Raw genomic sequence first — 17295 nt, 5'->3', positions numbered from 1 at the left:
TCCCGGTTCGGTGAGGGCCATGTTAACAAGCTTGGGCTCGATTTTCATTAATATAGTTTTGCGCCTTTCGGTGGCCAGCGCAGCGTTTGCGTTGCCGATGAGGCATATCGACCTCTGGGCCCAGCCTCTAATGGCTAGTAAATCAAGAGGTGTTCCCTCATTAAGGCCGCTTCAACCAATTCAAAAATCTTGGCACTAGGGCCTAGTGTATCCAGCAGTTTATCTTGACAATGGCGTAGGGAGTAATCAAGTCCCTTCTTTGCTTTCCAGCCAGACTTACCCAGGAATTGTGCTATTTTTGGGTCAATGTCTGGCGTGGCGCAGGCCATAACGGGCCCTGTTGGGCGTGGGCATTCCGCCCGCAGTTTTTGTCTGGTGGCTTTATCCAAATGTTTGCGGATTCTGGCCGCTATGTATCGTGCCACATGATCGGTCGGATACCATTCCGCCAACCTAGGATTTTGTAAAGTATCCGGGTCGAACAGAGGTTCGCCCTGGGGGTCCAGAATAGCGGTTGCATCCGCAGTGTCATACAAGGGGTTGGCTGGATTGCGTGTTGGACTACGGTCCGGGGAGGAAACCTCCCATTCGTCTGAGTCGACTTGTACGGAATCGTTCGAAACCTCCTCAGTATCCGAACCAGAGTCGGAAGAATCTGTTAGGGCTTTTGCCCTCTTCCATGTCCGCGCCGCTTTTGCCCGGCAGGTGGCTCGTTTTCATGGGGGCCCCACGACCTCAGGTGTGACAGGACGTACCCTGTCCGTCGGTTTAGTTTTGGAGGCATGTGTTCCCACATTGTGGGTTTTACTCACGGCCTTACGGCATTCTCTGTGTAAAGGATCCCCCTCTGCGGCCCTGGCTTTAGTCATTTTGGGGTTGGATGCCTTAATGGCACTCGAGATGGAGTGTGATATGTTATCAGACATAACCCCCATGGCAGTAAAAATAGCTTGGGTAACTGACTTAGACATGGTGGCGTCCAGGAGCTGAGGCAGCAGCAAAGAAAGAGGAAGAGGAGGAGGTTACATGAAAGGATATCAGAGAAGGACTGTTCCTATTGGTTAGGAGATAATGATGAAATGTTAACCCTGTGAGGGTAGTTATACATGTTTCTTTTTTTTTCTACAAATAAACACCTTAGCTTTCTTTGCTGCTGAGGAATAAAAGAAAGAGATAAGCCTAATAAGAGCTTCCGTGTCCTTTAATAAAATTCAAAGTTAATTTCAAATTAAAGGCCAAAGTAACCAAACTGGAAGCAAAGCTGTCTTAGAGAACTTTTCTGATTTGTTTATTTAGAATTTCAATTTAAAATCACTTTGAATTCTCACTTTAGTTAATAACTCTGACGGTATAAAAATGCACATGACATAATACTAGATGTATAATTCAAACCAATACTATAATGTCAGGAATACAAACATATATTCCTGACACTAAAGTGCATGTGTGGCTATTTAGATCCCAGGCCCTGTTTAATCGTTCTGAAAAGTAAATTTTACTCACTTTTTTTCCCTTTCTGCGGCTGGCCCCGCCGCCGGGGCTGAGATCATCAATCTTGATGATTTCAGCAAATCCAACGCTTTTCCGTAAGAAATCATTGGTAGGCTGTTGGGCCTCTAACTTCCAAAAAAAAAATGTGAGATGTCGGGCATCACTTTACTCAGGCAATCATACCGCTGTATGATTTGTGTACAAATTCTTAGACACGACTCTGAAAAATGGATGGATTGCTATTTGTATATATGTATTCATGGTAAATAATAGTTTGGCATAAATTGAAATTTAATATTCATAACATAGTAAGGAAAAGTTTATAGGCAATGTGTGTAAATATGATAGAAAAAACATTGAATAAAATGTGTATGTGGTTGAACTAAATGAGTGTAACAAACAAACAACATATGTGTGCCTACTCTGTAAAGCAAAAAAGTGCGAAAAACTTTGTATCGTATAAAAAAATCATGTATTAGAGAATAAAGCCATTTTGTGATGGTTTAAAAATATTTTCAATACAATGCACATTCCCAAACCTGCAAGTTTTCCTTTTTTTTGGCAGCTCATAAGCAGAGTTTGCCTGGATCATCCTTACCACACTCTGTTCATTATCCTGGCTTTGGCTAATGCTAATAAAGATGATGTCTTAAAGAAACCGGAAGTCGAGAAAAGAGGACGGCTCACCAAAAATGCCCCCAAGGAGATCTCTCAACATGACGAGGTGAATTTTTAGGGTTTGTTACTAGAACAATTGTTTGTATGAGTCTAATTAATATATGAATTATTATAACAATGTTAGGTTTACTTAAAGTGTTTTCTTTAACTTGGATCTGGGAATCTCTTAAAGATAAGGTTATATTCTACTAGGAATGCGGGTTGGAAAGGAAATTTAACATGTTTTTTTGTTGTTTATTTTTTCTGTTATTCAGTTATATTCCTTGTTATGTCTATATGCTTCTTTTCATCTATTTATTTTTATTGACTTTTCTTCCTGGGTTGACTGGAGGCTAATTAACATTCTGACTGAGCCTAATATTGCATGAAAGTCAAGACACATGAGATTGATTAGTCCTTACGTTTGCACACCGATCATTTTAAAAACAGACACAAATGCAAAAGAAAAAATATAAAAGTAAAAATGATGAAAATGTATTTTGGAAAAATTTCATAGTATCCTTATTACATAAAATGCAATACAATATATTTTCTAGCTCTATCTGGCAGACACAGCGCACTAAATATAACAAGCATTTAATTTTTATTCCATATTTAAGGAACGAGAGCTATGTGTATATTCATTTTTATATCTTCCCGTTATATGTATCTAATTTAAATTTACGTATAGATCATATTCTAATGCACCCTGATAAGGAAGGTCATGTGTTATTGATAGTATAAAACTGTGGATAATTGTATACAAATCATCAAACTCCTTTTGGCTGCCTGCTGTCTATACTGCATATTGTATTTTTCATCTCCTGGAAACATTTTGTAAGACTGTCACAATCTTATCATGAGGAAGGCATTAAGTGGAGTCCCCAGGTCTAGAGGGAGCGAACGACATTGCCATGTTTATTAGTCTACTTGTAGAGGATGTGTTTTAGTATTTCAACATTTTATAAGATAAAAAAAAACTGTGGGTAATTGTAATGAATGAAAAAGCTGAGATGATGGGGAATTTATTTAGAGGGTATTAATTATACTACTTTACCATGTTACTCTTTTTTAAAAATGTGTGCCCAGTGTTTAATATGAACCCACTGTTTCAAAAGGATCGAATGGAAGCAGCATCCCGTATAGTGAACACAATAAAGAAACATAGACCTCGCATGGTACAAGATGTCGAAAGGCTTTGTGATGCCTATATAATATTAGCCAATATGGATGCAAATAATTGGAAATCACAGAGAAGTAAGTATGAAAGTACCTAATTTTTAACATCCTGTTTGGATATGCACTTTCTGCCCCACATTACATAAACAATCAAATATTGGTTAATGCCGAGGGCACGCATCAAAGCACACCATAAATACAATGTCAGACTAGCAGGAAAGAGGAGATACACATCGTGTCCACGTGTGACTGACGCTGAACAGGCACATACATGTTAATATGTAGACTTTGCTATAAAGGAATCACAAAAAACTAAGTACAAATGCATGCATGTCGTATTGCATGAACGAATCAGAATATGTAGTGAAATAATTATTTATCTATTCTTACCTTTTGTGTCACTATACCCCACTCCCTCTAGCATGTAAGCTCATTGAGCAGGGCCCTCAACCCCTCTGTTCCTGTGTGTCCTACTTGTACATGTCTGTTCGTCCACCCACTGTAAAGCGCTACGGAATTTATAAATAATATATAAATAATAATAACACAACATAACATTTAAAGGAAAAATCCTTTTACTGTAGGGGTTATGGTGCCAGGAGGGCCCTGTTTTTCTCCCCTTTTCCACCTCATTGTAAGAAGTGAAAATCTATTTAATTTCTTATACGGGGTCCGCTGGGCACCGCTTCCCGCCTCCAACCGAATACCTGGAAGAGAGAGGGAAAAGCATAATAGAAAAAAACAAAAAACATGTTTTACTGTGGCAGATCATGATAATTACATGACCTGGATGTGCTTATACATGCATTTTTTTCCAAATAGGTGCCATCCCCATTCCATCTGATCAGCCCATCACTAAACTGAAAAATTTACATGATGTTGTGATTCCAACAATGGAAATCAAGGTATGTGAATACACCGTTGTTCTGTTTAACGTCACACTTTCTGAATTCATAGTAAACTCAGTGAGCTTTGTAATATCCCATTTTACTCATAAAACCTGTTTAGTGCACCAGCTATTGTACCTGTTTAAGCGTCAAAGGTTTAAAATGTATACTTGCTTTTTCATCCTTATGTGGTCTATACATTTAAAAAAAATAATAATTAAACTTCTCACTTCTCCTGTATGATTTGCTCTATGGTCTCTGGAATAATTTTACCTGTCATGAGGTCTGTACACATCATGGAAATGTTGCTAAGAACATGGTTTGGTTTATACAAAACCCTGTAAAAGACATTCTTTGCATTGCATCTCAATTGGTTACTGGGATTATATTAACACATTATATATATATATATATATATATATATAACTCCTAGAAAGTGTACTCCAGAGGACTTCATGATAAGAGTAATGCTTTTTATTGTGTTAAATCACACACTTACAAACCATCAATGTTTCAGTCCATGTACCAGGACTTATTTCAAAGAGAATGGTAAGAAGACTATGGTTTCTCCTTTTTTTATCAGGTTGATCCTAGTGGGAAATATGAAAACTTGGTGACAATTAGCGGATTTAAACCCCATTTCCGCTTGGCTGGAGGCCTCAATCTTCCGAAAATAATTGACTGCATTGGTTCCGATGGGAAAGAGAGAAGGCAGCTTGTTAAGGTATAACAAGGTGACACTGCAGTCCGTCACTGGGATTACTAAAGAAATGTATCACAGGCTTAACAAGGATGCGTTTACAACGTAGTCTGCTTTTATGCCTTTTCATTACTCTGTGTCTCTTGTGTGAACTTCAGTATTTTATTATGAGTCCATTTTTAGAGTTGTATAACACATAGAGCAGTGTACAAATGTTTGGGCACTAAGAAAATGCTTTGTTGGATTTCTATGTGGGGAAAAAAAAATCCATGTTCCCTCTTGAGTGGAAAAAAACAACAATTTTATTGCATAGATTTATTTGCCAAATTTAAGTGACTGAAAACAGGAAATATGACCGTTCAGACTGACTGTCAGTCTGTATTTGGTAACATCAGCTTTGGCAGAAACCAAAGTCTCCAAACATTTTTTGTAGCCACCTTAAAGGTTTCTATTCCTTCTTTAGGAATTTTCCCACTCTTTTCCTTACAGAATATTTTATTTCAGAAATATTCCTAGGCTGTGTCTCATGCATGGTATGTTTGAGATCAACCCAGAAATTTTCAGTTATATTATTCTGGAAACTTCGAATAATATTCCATAATCTTAATCTTTCATTTAATGAAGTTGTTTGTGGTTGATTTTGAGTTGTTTTTTGACAAGTAAAGTCCATTCTTTACATTCAATTTTTACCTACAATATTTCAGGTGATACCAGAGGCCATACAGCCCTACAAATGTACAAGAGACCAGTCCCAACTTTAACCCCTTAAGGACACATGACATGTGTGACATGTCATGATTCCCTTTTATTCCAGAAGTTTGGTCCTTAAGGGGTTAAGCGTTAACAATGTGTTCTTTTGTTCAAATGCTTCTCCTTTTTTTCTTAAAATGTTCATTTGGTCATTTTAGCCATAGAGCTCAGATTTACTTCATCAGATAACGATGATTCATTCCAAAATGCTTCTGGTCTCTATGTTGTGTAACTGTGATGAGACCCTTCCATGCAAATCATATTTGTGTAAGCATGCCTGCACAGTAGACCAATGCACTACTCAGAGCCTGCTAAATCTACCTTGTTGTGTTTTGGAGTTTGCAAACCTAACCAGTCTAAAAGTAGTTCTAGTGAAGACTTTTCTTCGAGATACAGCTTTTTCGTCAGCAGTTCCTCCTGAATTCCATGCTTAAAGGAAAACCGTAGTCATTCTATCATCTTCTGATTGATGAAAGTGGGTGCTTTTAGGGGTCTGGAGTGGCCCTTTAAGGACTGTTTCAGACAGTGGAAACTACAAGTGCTAATCATTTAGCTATAACCTTCCTCTGCTTTGTAAGCATCCATTATAAATATGTTCTGACCCTCTTTCTGCTGCTTAGACCAGCCCAAGGTTGTTGAGTGTAAGCACAGCACACTGAGAGTTTCTAGGAGTCATTGAACATATTGAGTTCTGGGACTGTCACCACTTTACTGCGATGAAGGACAGTCGATAAATCGACTGATTTAGACACTTAAGGTCCTCTGACCTAAAAAAGAAATCAGTAGTGGGGCAATCGAAAACATGCCGAGACATTTTCATGTCCATTTTTTTTCTATTCGTTAAATGCAGCTAATAAATAATAAATGTGGCAAATTTACGTTTGCTCATTGCAGAGGTTGTGTTAAATTATTTTCATTTAGACAGTCAACTAAATATGGTACAATGGGTGCCATAAGGTTTGCATAAAACTGTAAATCATTTACCTACACACAACACAAAATACTAAGCCCTGCCTACAAACCACCACATTTTACAAATTCAATATATAACATACATATATATTGTTTTATCTATTTTCCCCTATTGGTATATGTGTCTGTAGTACCCAAAGATATACATTGAAATTGGAATAGTGTACACATTAACAGGGTTATGTACAAAAATGAAAATACAAAGTGAATTTCAAATTTAAGGACTGAGTAGCCATGCAGACAGCATATGGGGCTTAGCGATTTTTTTTTTACCAATTCAGTGATCTTGACCTTAAATTTGAAATTCACTTTGAATTATCACTTTTGTGAATAACCCTGTATTTCATTTTCACTTTAGCATCTCCCACTGTATGGGCACAATTGTTTTTTTGTGTTTTTTAAATTCTTATTCATTTTTCTTTTGCACAGTTTGGTATGAGTGCAACGGTTCTTCTAACCATTTAAAAGTAAGGTGCTAATAGTTTTGAGCTTGGAAATGTAGCTCTCGAGACAGTAAGGAATTTGATCTCTTCCCAACATAAATTCATTCCAAGAGTTCTACATGCCTACAGATGTCTACGCTTTCTAGACTCACTTTAGATTCTAAGCACAACATGCTGTGACATCATTTGCTGCACTGTGCTTAGATCTACTTCGTATCTCCATAGTGCTGACACATGGGTTCTAATTAAGACGAGGTAACAGCTGACAGCATGACATGCTGGAGATGCAGGAGCTCTGACTGTGAGAAAACCGATAGTCTGTTGTCATAAAATGCTAAGTCCTGGGAATCGAGTTTTGCTGCAGAGTTGAAAAGTAATACATATGGCAATGAAAAATAATGTTCTACTTCTGCAGAATAAACTTATTTCGCATTGAGGTATTTGCATGTGTCGCTGTTGTTACATTTAAATCTTCTGTTTCTCGCCTTGATTTTGTGACATACAACTTGTTTATAAGTACTGCTCTTGTTGTGATATCATTCAAAGGGTCGAGATGATTTGAGGCAAGATGCTGTTATGCAGCAGGTGTTCCAGATGTGTAATATGTTGCTGCAAAGAAACAGTGAGACGAGAAAGAGGAAGCTGACGATCCGCCGATATAAGGTGAACAAGCACTGACTTGGTATACATGTGTGAGCAGAGTCTCTGTCACACACAGTACAGGAATATTTTCCAAGGGAATTTCACATTTTAAACCAACAGAGCTGACATGGAGAATTTTTCAATTTTGTCTGTTTTGACCTTAAATTAGAAGTTTACTTTGAATTCTCATTCACATTTCTGACCATTTTCTTTTTTAGTAAATAGCACATTTGTATCCCATGCTGGTCTAACATGATTTTACCCCCTATTTTGAAAATATTATACATAACCCAATAAAAAAAAAAAAAATCTTGTTTGTTTACTGATCACAGCTTCTTGTTCACTTGTGCTATAGTTATTTTTTATTTTTCTTTACGTGAGTAGTCCACTTAGTTGACTATCGTCACTTGTTATATGCATTTAAGGAAGATGGATTTTGCTCCTGATAGTAGTGAGAAACACAAGTGTGGAGCATTATGTATGCAGAGACCATGCATTGAGATGTTACATGAGTTTATTTATCGTTTTATAATCACATAAAGCTTCTGTTTAACCTGCAAGTGTCTTTTAACCTTTTAGAACTCCGCTGGTTAAGCTATGATTACCAGTCATTCTGAGTCAGACATTTTTCATCATTACAGGTGGTGCCCTTGTCCCAGAGGAGTGGGGTGCTGGAGTGGTGCACAGGGACAGTGCCTATTGGGGAATACCTGGTAAACGCGGAGGAAGGGTCTCATCGCCGCTATCGCCCTAATGATTATAGCAGCTTACAGTGCCAGAAGAAGATGATGGTAATATATATTTTCTTTATGAAGACAGGTTGATGTGAAGGTATACTGAAATAGTATTACTTCAGGGTTTCTTAGTTGGACTAATTGCAAGTCAAGCAGTTCCTTCATGTTTGACTTTCAACGTATCTCTTGGAGTTTGAAAACGATGTATATATTCAGTACAGTAAGAGAGGTGAAGGTGTGACTTCTGTAGAGACTAGAAGAAGAACATTGGAAAAAATTGGAAATCTTTTCTGCACAATGAGATCTGTATATATTCTACACACGAGAGTATTTAATTACCTTGGCAAGTATGTATATGGGCTGCATCTAGACTATTGCAGTTAAATGTAGTAAGATCAGAGGGATTAAAGTCTCATGTATCTTACTGATTATACTCCCCTTTTGCTACTTTTCATTATTTATATTTATTATCTTTTCTTCCTTGTGCCCGATCTTAATATCTGGGCACCGCCATTTTGTTCTCCTCTGTCCTCGGTGCCAGCTGTTTGTCCCGCTCTGGGTTTCTTCTGACTGATGAATTGTGGGTAAATTAGCTTAGCAACTGAAATGGAAGTTACTTAAGCTCTGTCCATTTCCAAAAACTGCCACATCACGCTCCCCATGAGAAAAGGTCCCTAGTCCCGACTTTTTCTCATGCATTTCTAAAAAACTGAAGTAAAAAATAACGAATAAATGAATAAAAACAAGAAGAGTAAGAGGGCCAAAAAAAATGATGAAAAAGTTGCTCCAAGCACCATGACCACTTCAGCGATTTGAAATGGCCATGGTGCCTGGAGTCTGTATGTACAGTGCTTCCCTATGACCTCACTCCTGCTTGAGGTGTAACTCCACCCCCGGCAATGTCATTGGGGTGTAATTGCCAAACCGAGAGGTAAAGTTCCAGGTTGGCTAATTTAATGTCTGCGCAGAATATCAGTCATTGGCTTAGAGCGGTCAGCTAATGCCCTCATTCAATGAATTGCGACAGCCATGTCTCCCTATTCCTGCAGCTCTGCAGAAGCAGGATGCACATCACCACACCATCAGGGAGCCTCGAAGCCAGCCGGGACCCGAGTAACCCGTTTCTGGGTAACCAGGCCAAAGGGCATCATAACCGCTGTAGCTGGCTGTACTGGTTATAATGATTGCAGTAACTCTTTCATTTAAAAGCAAAACCTGTAAAGTATCAGAGAGACACTTTAATGAAGCAGTTTAGGTGTATTGATCATGCACCTGCAGTCTCACTGCTAAATTCTCAGCTTTTTCAGAGTTAAATCGCTTGTTTTATGCATCCCTAGCTACACCTCCGCTAGCTGTGACTCACACAGCCTTAATGAAAAACAAAATGGTTTCATTTTCATTCAGGTCTTACAGCACAGTGTGTTTACTTTAGAAGTATTTATCTCCTTCTGTCGTAATTGAACTTTACACATGAGGCTCTAGCAGGCTATTAACAGAGGAGGAGATACTAAATTCTAAATTAAACACACTGTGCAATAACGAAAATTTACAAATTAGATCTCTTTTCAGGAAATATTTGGGTGGGGGACAATGGCTGAATGGCAGAGAATTGAGCAGTGTGATTGCAGGGACATTAAATATACCCCAAAGCCACTTCATTAAGCTAAACTTGTTTTGGTACTTGCTGTCCATTTAATGTTCAGCACAGGTTACATTCTGTTCTGGCAGATGTTTGCTCTTATTACAAGATATTAAAATCTAAAAACCAAAAAACAAGGTGTTCCATGTCTCACAAAAGCTGTAGTAGTGTTTTTTTTTTTTTTACAGATTTGATTAATCTGTGAAAAAACTTCCAAATTAACACTTATTGAATAATAACAAGTGTGCTAATGTGGTCCCCTATTTTATGTACTTTCTTCTCTGACATTTGTTTTTCAGGAAGTGCAGAGGGCACGATTTGAAGAAAAGTATCAAACATTTCTCAATATCTGTGAGAACTTCCAGCCCGTGTTCCGATACTTCTGCATGGAGAAGTTTTTAGATCCTGCTGTTTGGTTTGAGAGACGTTTGGCGTACACTCGGAGCGTGGCTACATCTTCCATAGGTACAGCAAGTTAAACTTTGACACGACACGTTGTTTTTGGTTTCTTTTTGTTTTTTATTTTATTTTATGAGATCAAAAGCTAAAGTCTTTGAAATAAGCTCCTAACATATCAAAGTATTTTGAGGCCTCTATTTTTTGCTAATTCAGAATTATCCGCCGTTCCCAGGTTATATTACCCAGCATTGCATGCACAGTTATGTAGCTGAATTAAACCAAAAAAGGCTTCATAGTTTCATACGTAGGCGTGTGTGCCTATTTCATATCGGGAATTTGTTTAATGTTTTTTTTTGTTTTTTTTTTATGAAATTATAACTTGCTGGAATATTAAAACTACAAGAATAAGAGCCGTTTCTATTCACTAAGCAATACAATTTAGCTGAACTATTCTTTTTTTGTATGTTACCGACTCAGCGTTTATAATACCAACTTCAAAAATAAAACAAAAAATATATTTGATCCAGTATAAAATAAGTCTTTTCACTGCATTGATATGGTATTGAAAGTGCTTATTGTTTACCAGGGTTAATAGATGTTTATAGATGTAGTGAATTAAATGTAGACACATATATTCACTGTAATGGGTGGGCATAACAGCTATGAAGGAGACTGTGTTTTATCTATAACTGGAGCAGCCATACAATGTACCTCAAATAACAACCCTGCTGTCCTTTTTGCTGGTGGCTTTGGCAGGCTTTAATCATTGCTTACAATATGTATTTTAATGTATATTCCAAATGTAATGCATGGCCTGTAACCTGCTTGCTATGCAGGAGATTCTCATCGACTCTCATACCTTAAGGCTGTATCACAAGAAACCATATCCGCATCACATCTTGCCCCTACTTGTCTTGGTTGTTTTTAAACTTGGTCCTCGGCTTCATAATGTAACAATAACGATTTATGTTAAAAGAGCCCTCTACTTTTTGGGGGATTCTAGATGGATTGACAAACTATTTCCTTCTACATCTCTCTGGCAATCAAAGTGTTGGGAGGAGGAATGAGTGCCATTGATAAGTGGTAGATATTTAACCGTACAGAGCACTGTATGGCTGTTTCTTGGGCACTAATGATAGTATTAGTTGAGCTTATGACACAATTTTCTTTTAATGTGTTGTGACTTTTAATTACCGTATTTATCGGCGTATAACACACACTTTTTCTCCCTGAAAATAGGGGGCAAATGATGTGTGCGTGTTATACGTCGATATACATATTTTTCGCTCTATAAGACGCACTTTTTTTCCCCTCAAAAGTGAGGGGAAATGTCTGTGCGTCTTATGGAGCGAATGTGAAGGTTTACTTACCTGTCTTGAAGCGTGGGCCGGTGTTCAGCGCGCACTGCGGTACTGGAACTTCAATTTCAGGTTCCGTTTTCCGGCGGGACTGAAAGGAAGTGCGCACTCAGTGTGCACACTTCCTTTCAGTCCCGCCGGAACCTGAAACTTAAGTTCCTGTACTGCGGTGCGCGCTGTGAAGCCGGCCCACGCTTCAAGACAGGTAAGTAATTATGGGACATGGGGAGGGAAAGTGCACTATGGGACAAGGGGAGGGGGGGACACTATGGGAGGGGGGGAGAATACTATGGGATGAGGGGGGGAACACTATGGGAGGGGGGGAGAATACTATGGGAGGGGGGGAAATTTCCTTCTTAAAATGAGGTGCGTGTTATACGCCGGGTCGTGTTATACGCCGATAAATACGGTAATTTGCAGTTTTAGTGCGTCTACTTTGTAATATACAAACTGTAGGTCAGGGAATAGCAACCTATGCTGCCACACCTCTCCTGGACACTTAGTGGTCAACTAACCAACAGGACCATGGTTTCTCCAAGCTGGTACTTATCATGTTGGCTCCTTGATTGGCATGCATGAATCTGTCATATCATTCATTGTGACTTGATCTTAAATTCCTGGACTGGTAGTTGTTCCTGAAAGCGCATGCATTAGACCAATAATTGTTAACCTTGTACACTACAGCCATAGTGAACAATATATCCTGTGATGCCCTAACTAATAGAAGGTAGACCACAATTGCTACTGTGTGCACCAAAGTTATTTTACAGATACTTACACTCACTCACCCACCCACCCACCAGACTTTCTAATCATCCTTTATTATCCTGCAGCCGAACCCTTTTCGTTTGTAAGGGTACATTTCATTGTGTTGCTTTGTAACAATACCTTGTGGTTTTACCGGCAGTTGGTTACATTGTTGGACTCGGAGACAGACATGTGCAAAATATCTTAATTGATGAAGAGACCGCAGAACTTGTACACATTGACTTGGGTAAGATTGTAAACACAGATGATTGCTCTTCTAATAAGCTATATGATCTTGCTAATACTTTAATGTATGTATCTGTAGGAGTGGCTTTTGAACAAGGTAAAATTCTTCCAACCCCGGAAACTGTTCCTTTTCGACTCACGCGCGATATTGTGGATGGCATGGGCATTACAGGAGTCGAAGGCGTTTTCAGAAGGTACTGCATATTTTTGCTTTTGTCACATAAATGAGTTATTTTTTTTATTTTTATTTTTTTATTATCTCTTTCTTTTAAAATTTTCCAAAAAAGACATTCTAATTACAGACATTAACACATTACATTATCAAAGTAACAATAAAGTACTACAATAATTTAAAAAATTTTTTTACCATTTTTAAGGTGACTCTGGGGAGCTAGTTCTAGGCTCTTATGCACTGAAATGTGAGCGTAGAGCATAACTGAAAGTTGAGGTGTAGAGAGAACGAGTAAAGAATAATTGGGGGTGTGGCGGTAAAGGAAGAGTTGTGATGCAGAGGAGAGAGGGTATATGGGTAAGAGGGAAGTGCCAAGAGTTTGGAAAGTACCCATGCTTAAGTTGAGAGTGCATTTTAAATCCCATATTTTCAGTTAATGTGGGATTAAGTCGTGAACCTGTACCATTAGCTTCTTCGTGCCATATTTAAAGCAGATTTTGTTGTGTTATATCAAGAAAGAAGAGGAAACTCCTCATCCCTACACTAGGTCAACCAAAGAAGGAAACCCCATCCTTGATGTATTGCTAAAACTTTTTTAAAACCTTTAATAATCATTAGATAAAATGATGCAAATACAAGAAAATTAAATAAAAATAAAAATGGAAATAAGGAGTGCAGACACAATCACTGTGGATGTGGACGGCAGAAGTATATCATATGCTGTCCACCAAGACCACCTAGTGATAAAGGAATAGCATGAAAACTAGTAACTAGATAGAACGTTTGAACGCCGGTTTTGGAGCGAACTGGTTTGACACACCCACATATTTTCTGCCGGCTCGGTACAGTTATAAAAGACCCGGGCAGGGGATAGACCACTGCTTTACCTCTGACGAAGGCGCATTTAGAAGCGCTGAAACGCGCTTTAGGTAGTTCAGATAGGAGTTGCAGCCAGCGATATGATTTAGATAGCTTCAACTAGTCTTAGCATTTTGGGGGTGTAAGAGGAGGGAAGCGGGTTTTCTTCCGTTCATGGTATATGAGTCCTCTCCCTTTGGGTAGTCTCCTCTATTTTTGTATCAGTGGTCACTCTGGTTACACTATTCAGTTTTATTATCCCATATTATAGGGATTACTGCTACAAGTGTGTTAAGACACCCTCAGTGTCTGTAAGCGAAGCGCCGTTTAGTTCACTTTCCCCTCTCACATATCAATTCTCCGTTCGTATAAATTGTAATCCACAAACCATAACCAGGGGAAACGGTAATCTCCCGAACGGGATCCGTGAAAGGACTCCAGTTCCCGAACAGATCTCCACGAACTGCCGCTAATAGCCGAACCACGACATCCACCAAGCGGCATACGTTTCCAATAAGCAGTCTTTAAGCGTAAATAATAAATCCCCCCAATAACGAGACAGAAGCTCCGTATTGAGGGTCAAACAGGATCTGGTTTTACTGTGGGCTACCCGCCCGTATTTATGCGGGTCTCCCACTTGGTGGACACTCCCCTAGGGGACCAAATGGAAGACTGAAATTACAGAAGTACAGGAGGACATTCCAGACATACAGTCACAGACTTTTCCCACAATGCAATATGGTTCCCTCCCCTCTGCCCTGGAGATAATTGGGAAGAAATACAATTATCTCCAGGACAAAGACCCATCGCCATTTTAAATCTAAACCCAGAAAATACATAAAAATACATAACTTTATAATAATTGTACATTTCACATACACATCACATATCCCCAGATAGCCGGGATCTGAGGGCACATTATTGACGAATAGCGCTCAGATCCCATACGTATAGTTCAATCGCCATGGAGTCAAAGTTCTTACGGTCTTTCGGCAGGCGATTGACTCCATGGGAAGGCTATCTGGGTTAAGTACTTTAGTCGACGGTAAAACTCCAGAACAGCCGGTGTTCGTACGGGTTTGTCGAGACAGCCAGGCGGCCCGTTGTTTCAGCGGTGTTCGGCAGAAAGAGTGTCCGTTTTTAGTTCCATGGAATCAGAGCCGAGCCACCCTAAAGTCGGTTTAATTGAGAAGTGTCTGCGGTTAACCACAACGTTCTAATTGGGATCAAAAGGTTAACCAGCAGCACACTTCTATTCTGGGTGGCCATCCGTTCGGTAGTTTTATTCGTTGCAAACAGACATTCGTATAGCTGTGATATTGGAAAAAGTAATTTACACGGACGGGAAGAAAATAGACAAATCCACCAAAATAGACAGACGGATGGTTCTGTCACAAAGTGCAACTTGGTTTTCGTTGCACTAGATATTTTGTAACTGTTTGCCACTGTTCATATTAGGATTCTCTTTTTTACAGGAGATTCAATAGTGACTCAGGGGATCTCCCTTTCTCTTTTCTTCTCCTTCCCCCCTCTCCTCCTTCCTTTGAATGTGGAAGGTGCCTTTAGTAGGTTTCTTGACCCATGTAGGCATAATACCTTCCCTATCTAGTTACTAGTTTTCATGCTATACCTTTATCACTAGGTGGTCTTGGTGGACAGCATATGATATACTTCTGCCGTCCACATCCACAGTGATTGTGTCTGCACTCCTTATTTCCATTTTTATTTTTATTTAACTTTCTTGTATTTGCATAATTTTATCTAATGATTATTAAAGGTTAAGTTTTAGCATTACATCAAGGATGGGGTTTCCTTCTTTGGTTGACCTAGTGTAGGGATGAGGAGTTTCCTCTTCTCTCCATAGGTCTTCCTTTTTGTCCTTTTCTCAAAACGTATGTAAGGGTTATACCCTTTTAGGATCCCCCTGACACACTTATAGGCTGGTTGTCTTTGGCCACTGCCTTTTTCTCTCTTTATATCAAGAAAGGCTATTAAACGCTAGTGAAACATACTGGCCTCAACCAGCAGTTTAATACAGAGATAAGGACAGTTAGAGGAGAAAGATTTTATTCTTTCAATACTGGTAGTGTCACATACATTTTTTTTCTGGGATTGCTGATGCAAATTACGACACTGCCTGTCGGCTATTTGTGCACACATTCTGAGCAGTGTTTCCCATGGAGGCCTGTTTGACAAGCTAAGGTGTTCTCATGTGTTTTCTTTCTCTGTAGATGCTGTGAGAAGACGATGGAGGTGATGAGAAGCTCACAGGAAGCATTGCTGACCATTGTAGAAGTAGGTTTCCCTCCACCACCATAATCACGGACAAAGCACTGGGTCAAAACTCCCTTTACCATATGATCACATATAACCTAATACGTCAAATCTTCCTCATCGCCATAAACACAAAACTTTGGGTGAATCCATTTCCACTACCATGATCACACACAACTCACCAGGTCTAATCTCCCCTTACCACCATAATCACATATTTGACACATTAAGTCAAATCTCTCCCCACCACCATTATCGAACACAACGCACACACACAAAGCTTTGGGCCAAATCTCTCTCTCGACCATCATAATCACACACAATGTATTGACTCAAATCTCCCTCTACTACCATAATCACACGTTGTGTTTAAATAACAAAAGTAGTGCACTTGTGACACAATGGGTGGATGTGTTGTAAAAAGAATTCCTGCCAGCAATACACCTGGATGCCAGGTATGGCAAAATAGCAATGCAGTCTAATTATTTACTTATTGTGAGAGTAACATGTTGTAGTGTACCCTATTGTGTTCTCCTGTATAACGTCAATTTAGAAATTTTTTATACATCCTGTTCAAGTGTAAAGGTAAAAATATGACCAAACACATCGTGCTGAACAAAAAGCTGTCACAAACATCCAACATTACATTTTCAGTTGTAAATGCCACTTTCATTTAGTTCGTTTTGTTTTTGTTTGGTTTATTATCAAGGACATTGATTTTTAAAGATTGTTAATTCAGTACCTTGCCCTGCTGCATTTTCACAGATGCATGCCACCTATCATCTCTGTGTGAGCTGATCACAGCAGGGCTGCTCTGTGTCCCTGTTTACTGCCTCTCGCATCATTCTCCGTTGGCTCTCTGTCAACCTGTCACACAGACAGGTTTTTCTTTTTCTGTATTGTGCCGATCAATAGTTTTCCCTTTTCTCTGTCTTCATATGCTTCCAGACCTACACCCTGTCATATTTCATAGTTTCATTTTTTAGATGATGTTCTAAGGATCCTCTGTTCATCTTAGCACTTTTTCTATTTATATCTGTTATACAAAATATCCTAAACCCTTGATGAGATGGCTCTCTCCTACAAATTACTTTTCTGGTAGTTTTGCCAAAAATGGCACTTTAAATGGCTTTCCATTTCTTAATAC

At 38.9% G+C, this 17295-nt stretch overlaps 1 protein-coding gene across 1 annotated transcript in view; it reads left to right on the top strand.

The window, feature by feature from the left end:
• ATM (ATM serine/threonine kinase) overlaps positions 1 to 17295 on the top strand; it is a 96974-nt gene that overhangs the window by 76940 nt on the left and 2739 nt on the right. Inside the window, exons 52-61 of the mRNA XM_063430122.1 lie at positions 2057 to 2215; positions 3267 to 3405; positions 4150 to 4232; positions 4798 to 4938; positions 7626 to 7742; positions 8363 to 8512; positions 10394 to 10559; positions 12759 to 12845; positions 12924 to 13038; positions 16106 to 16169. Of these exons, the coding sequence (XP_063286192.1) occupies positions 2057 to 2215; positions 3267 to 3405; positions 4150 to 4232; positions 4798 to 4938; positions 7626 to 7742; positions 8363 to 8512; positions 10394 to 10559; positions 12759 to 12845; positions 12924 to 13038; positions 16106 to 16169 (1221 nt within the window). The remainder of the gene's footprint in view (positions 1 to 2056; positions 2216 to 3266; positions 3406 to 4149; positions 4233 to 4797; positions 4939 to 7625; positions 7743 to 8362; positions 8513 to 10393; positions 10560 to 12758; positions 12846 to 12923; positions 13039 to 16105; positions 16170 to 17295) is intronic.

Source organism: Pelobates fuscus, chromosome 1 (assembly GCF_036172605.1).
Source record: "Pelobates fuscus isolate aPelFus1 chromosome 1, aPelFus1.pri, whole genome shotgun sequence".
In the NCBI taxonomy this organism is placed as follows: Eukaryota; Metazoa; Chordata; class Amphibia; order Anura; family Pelobatidae; genus Pelobates; species Pelobates fuscus.
This window is presented reverse-complemented; position numbering and strand designations above follow the sequence as displayed.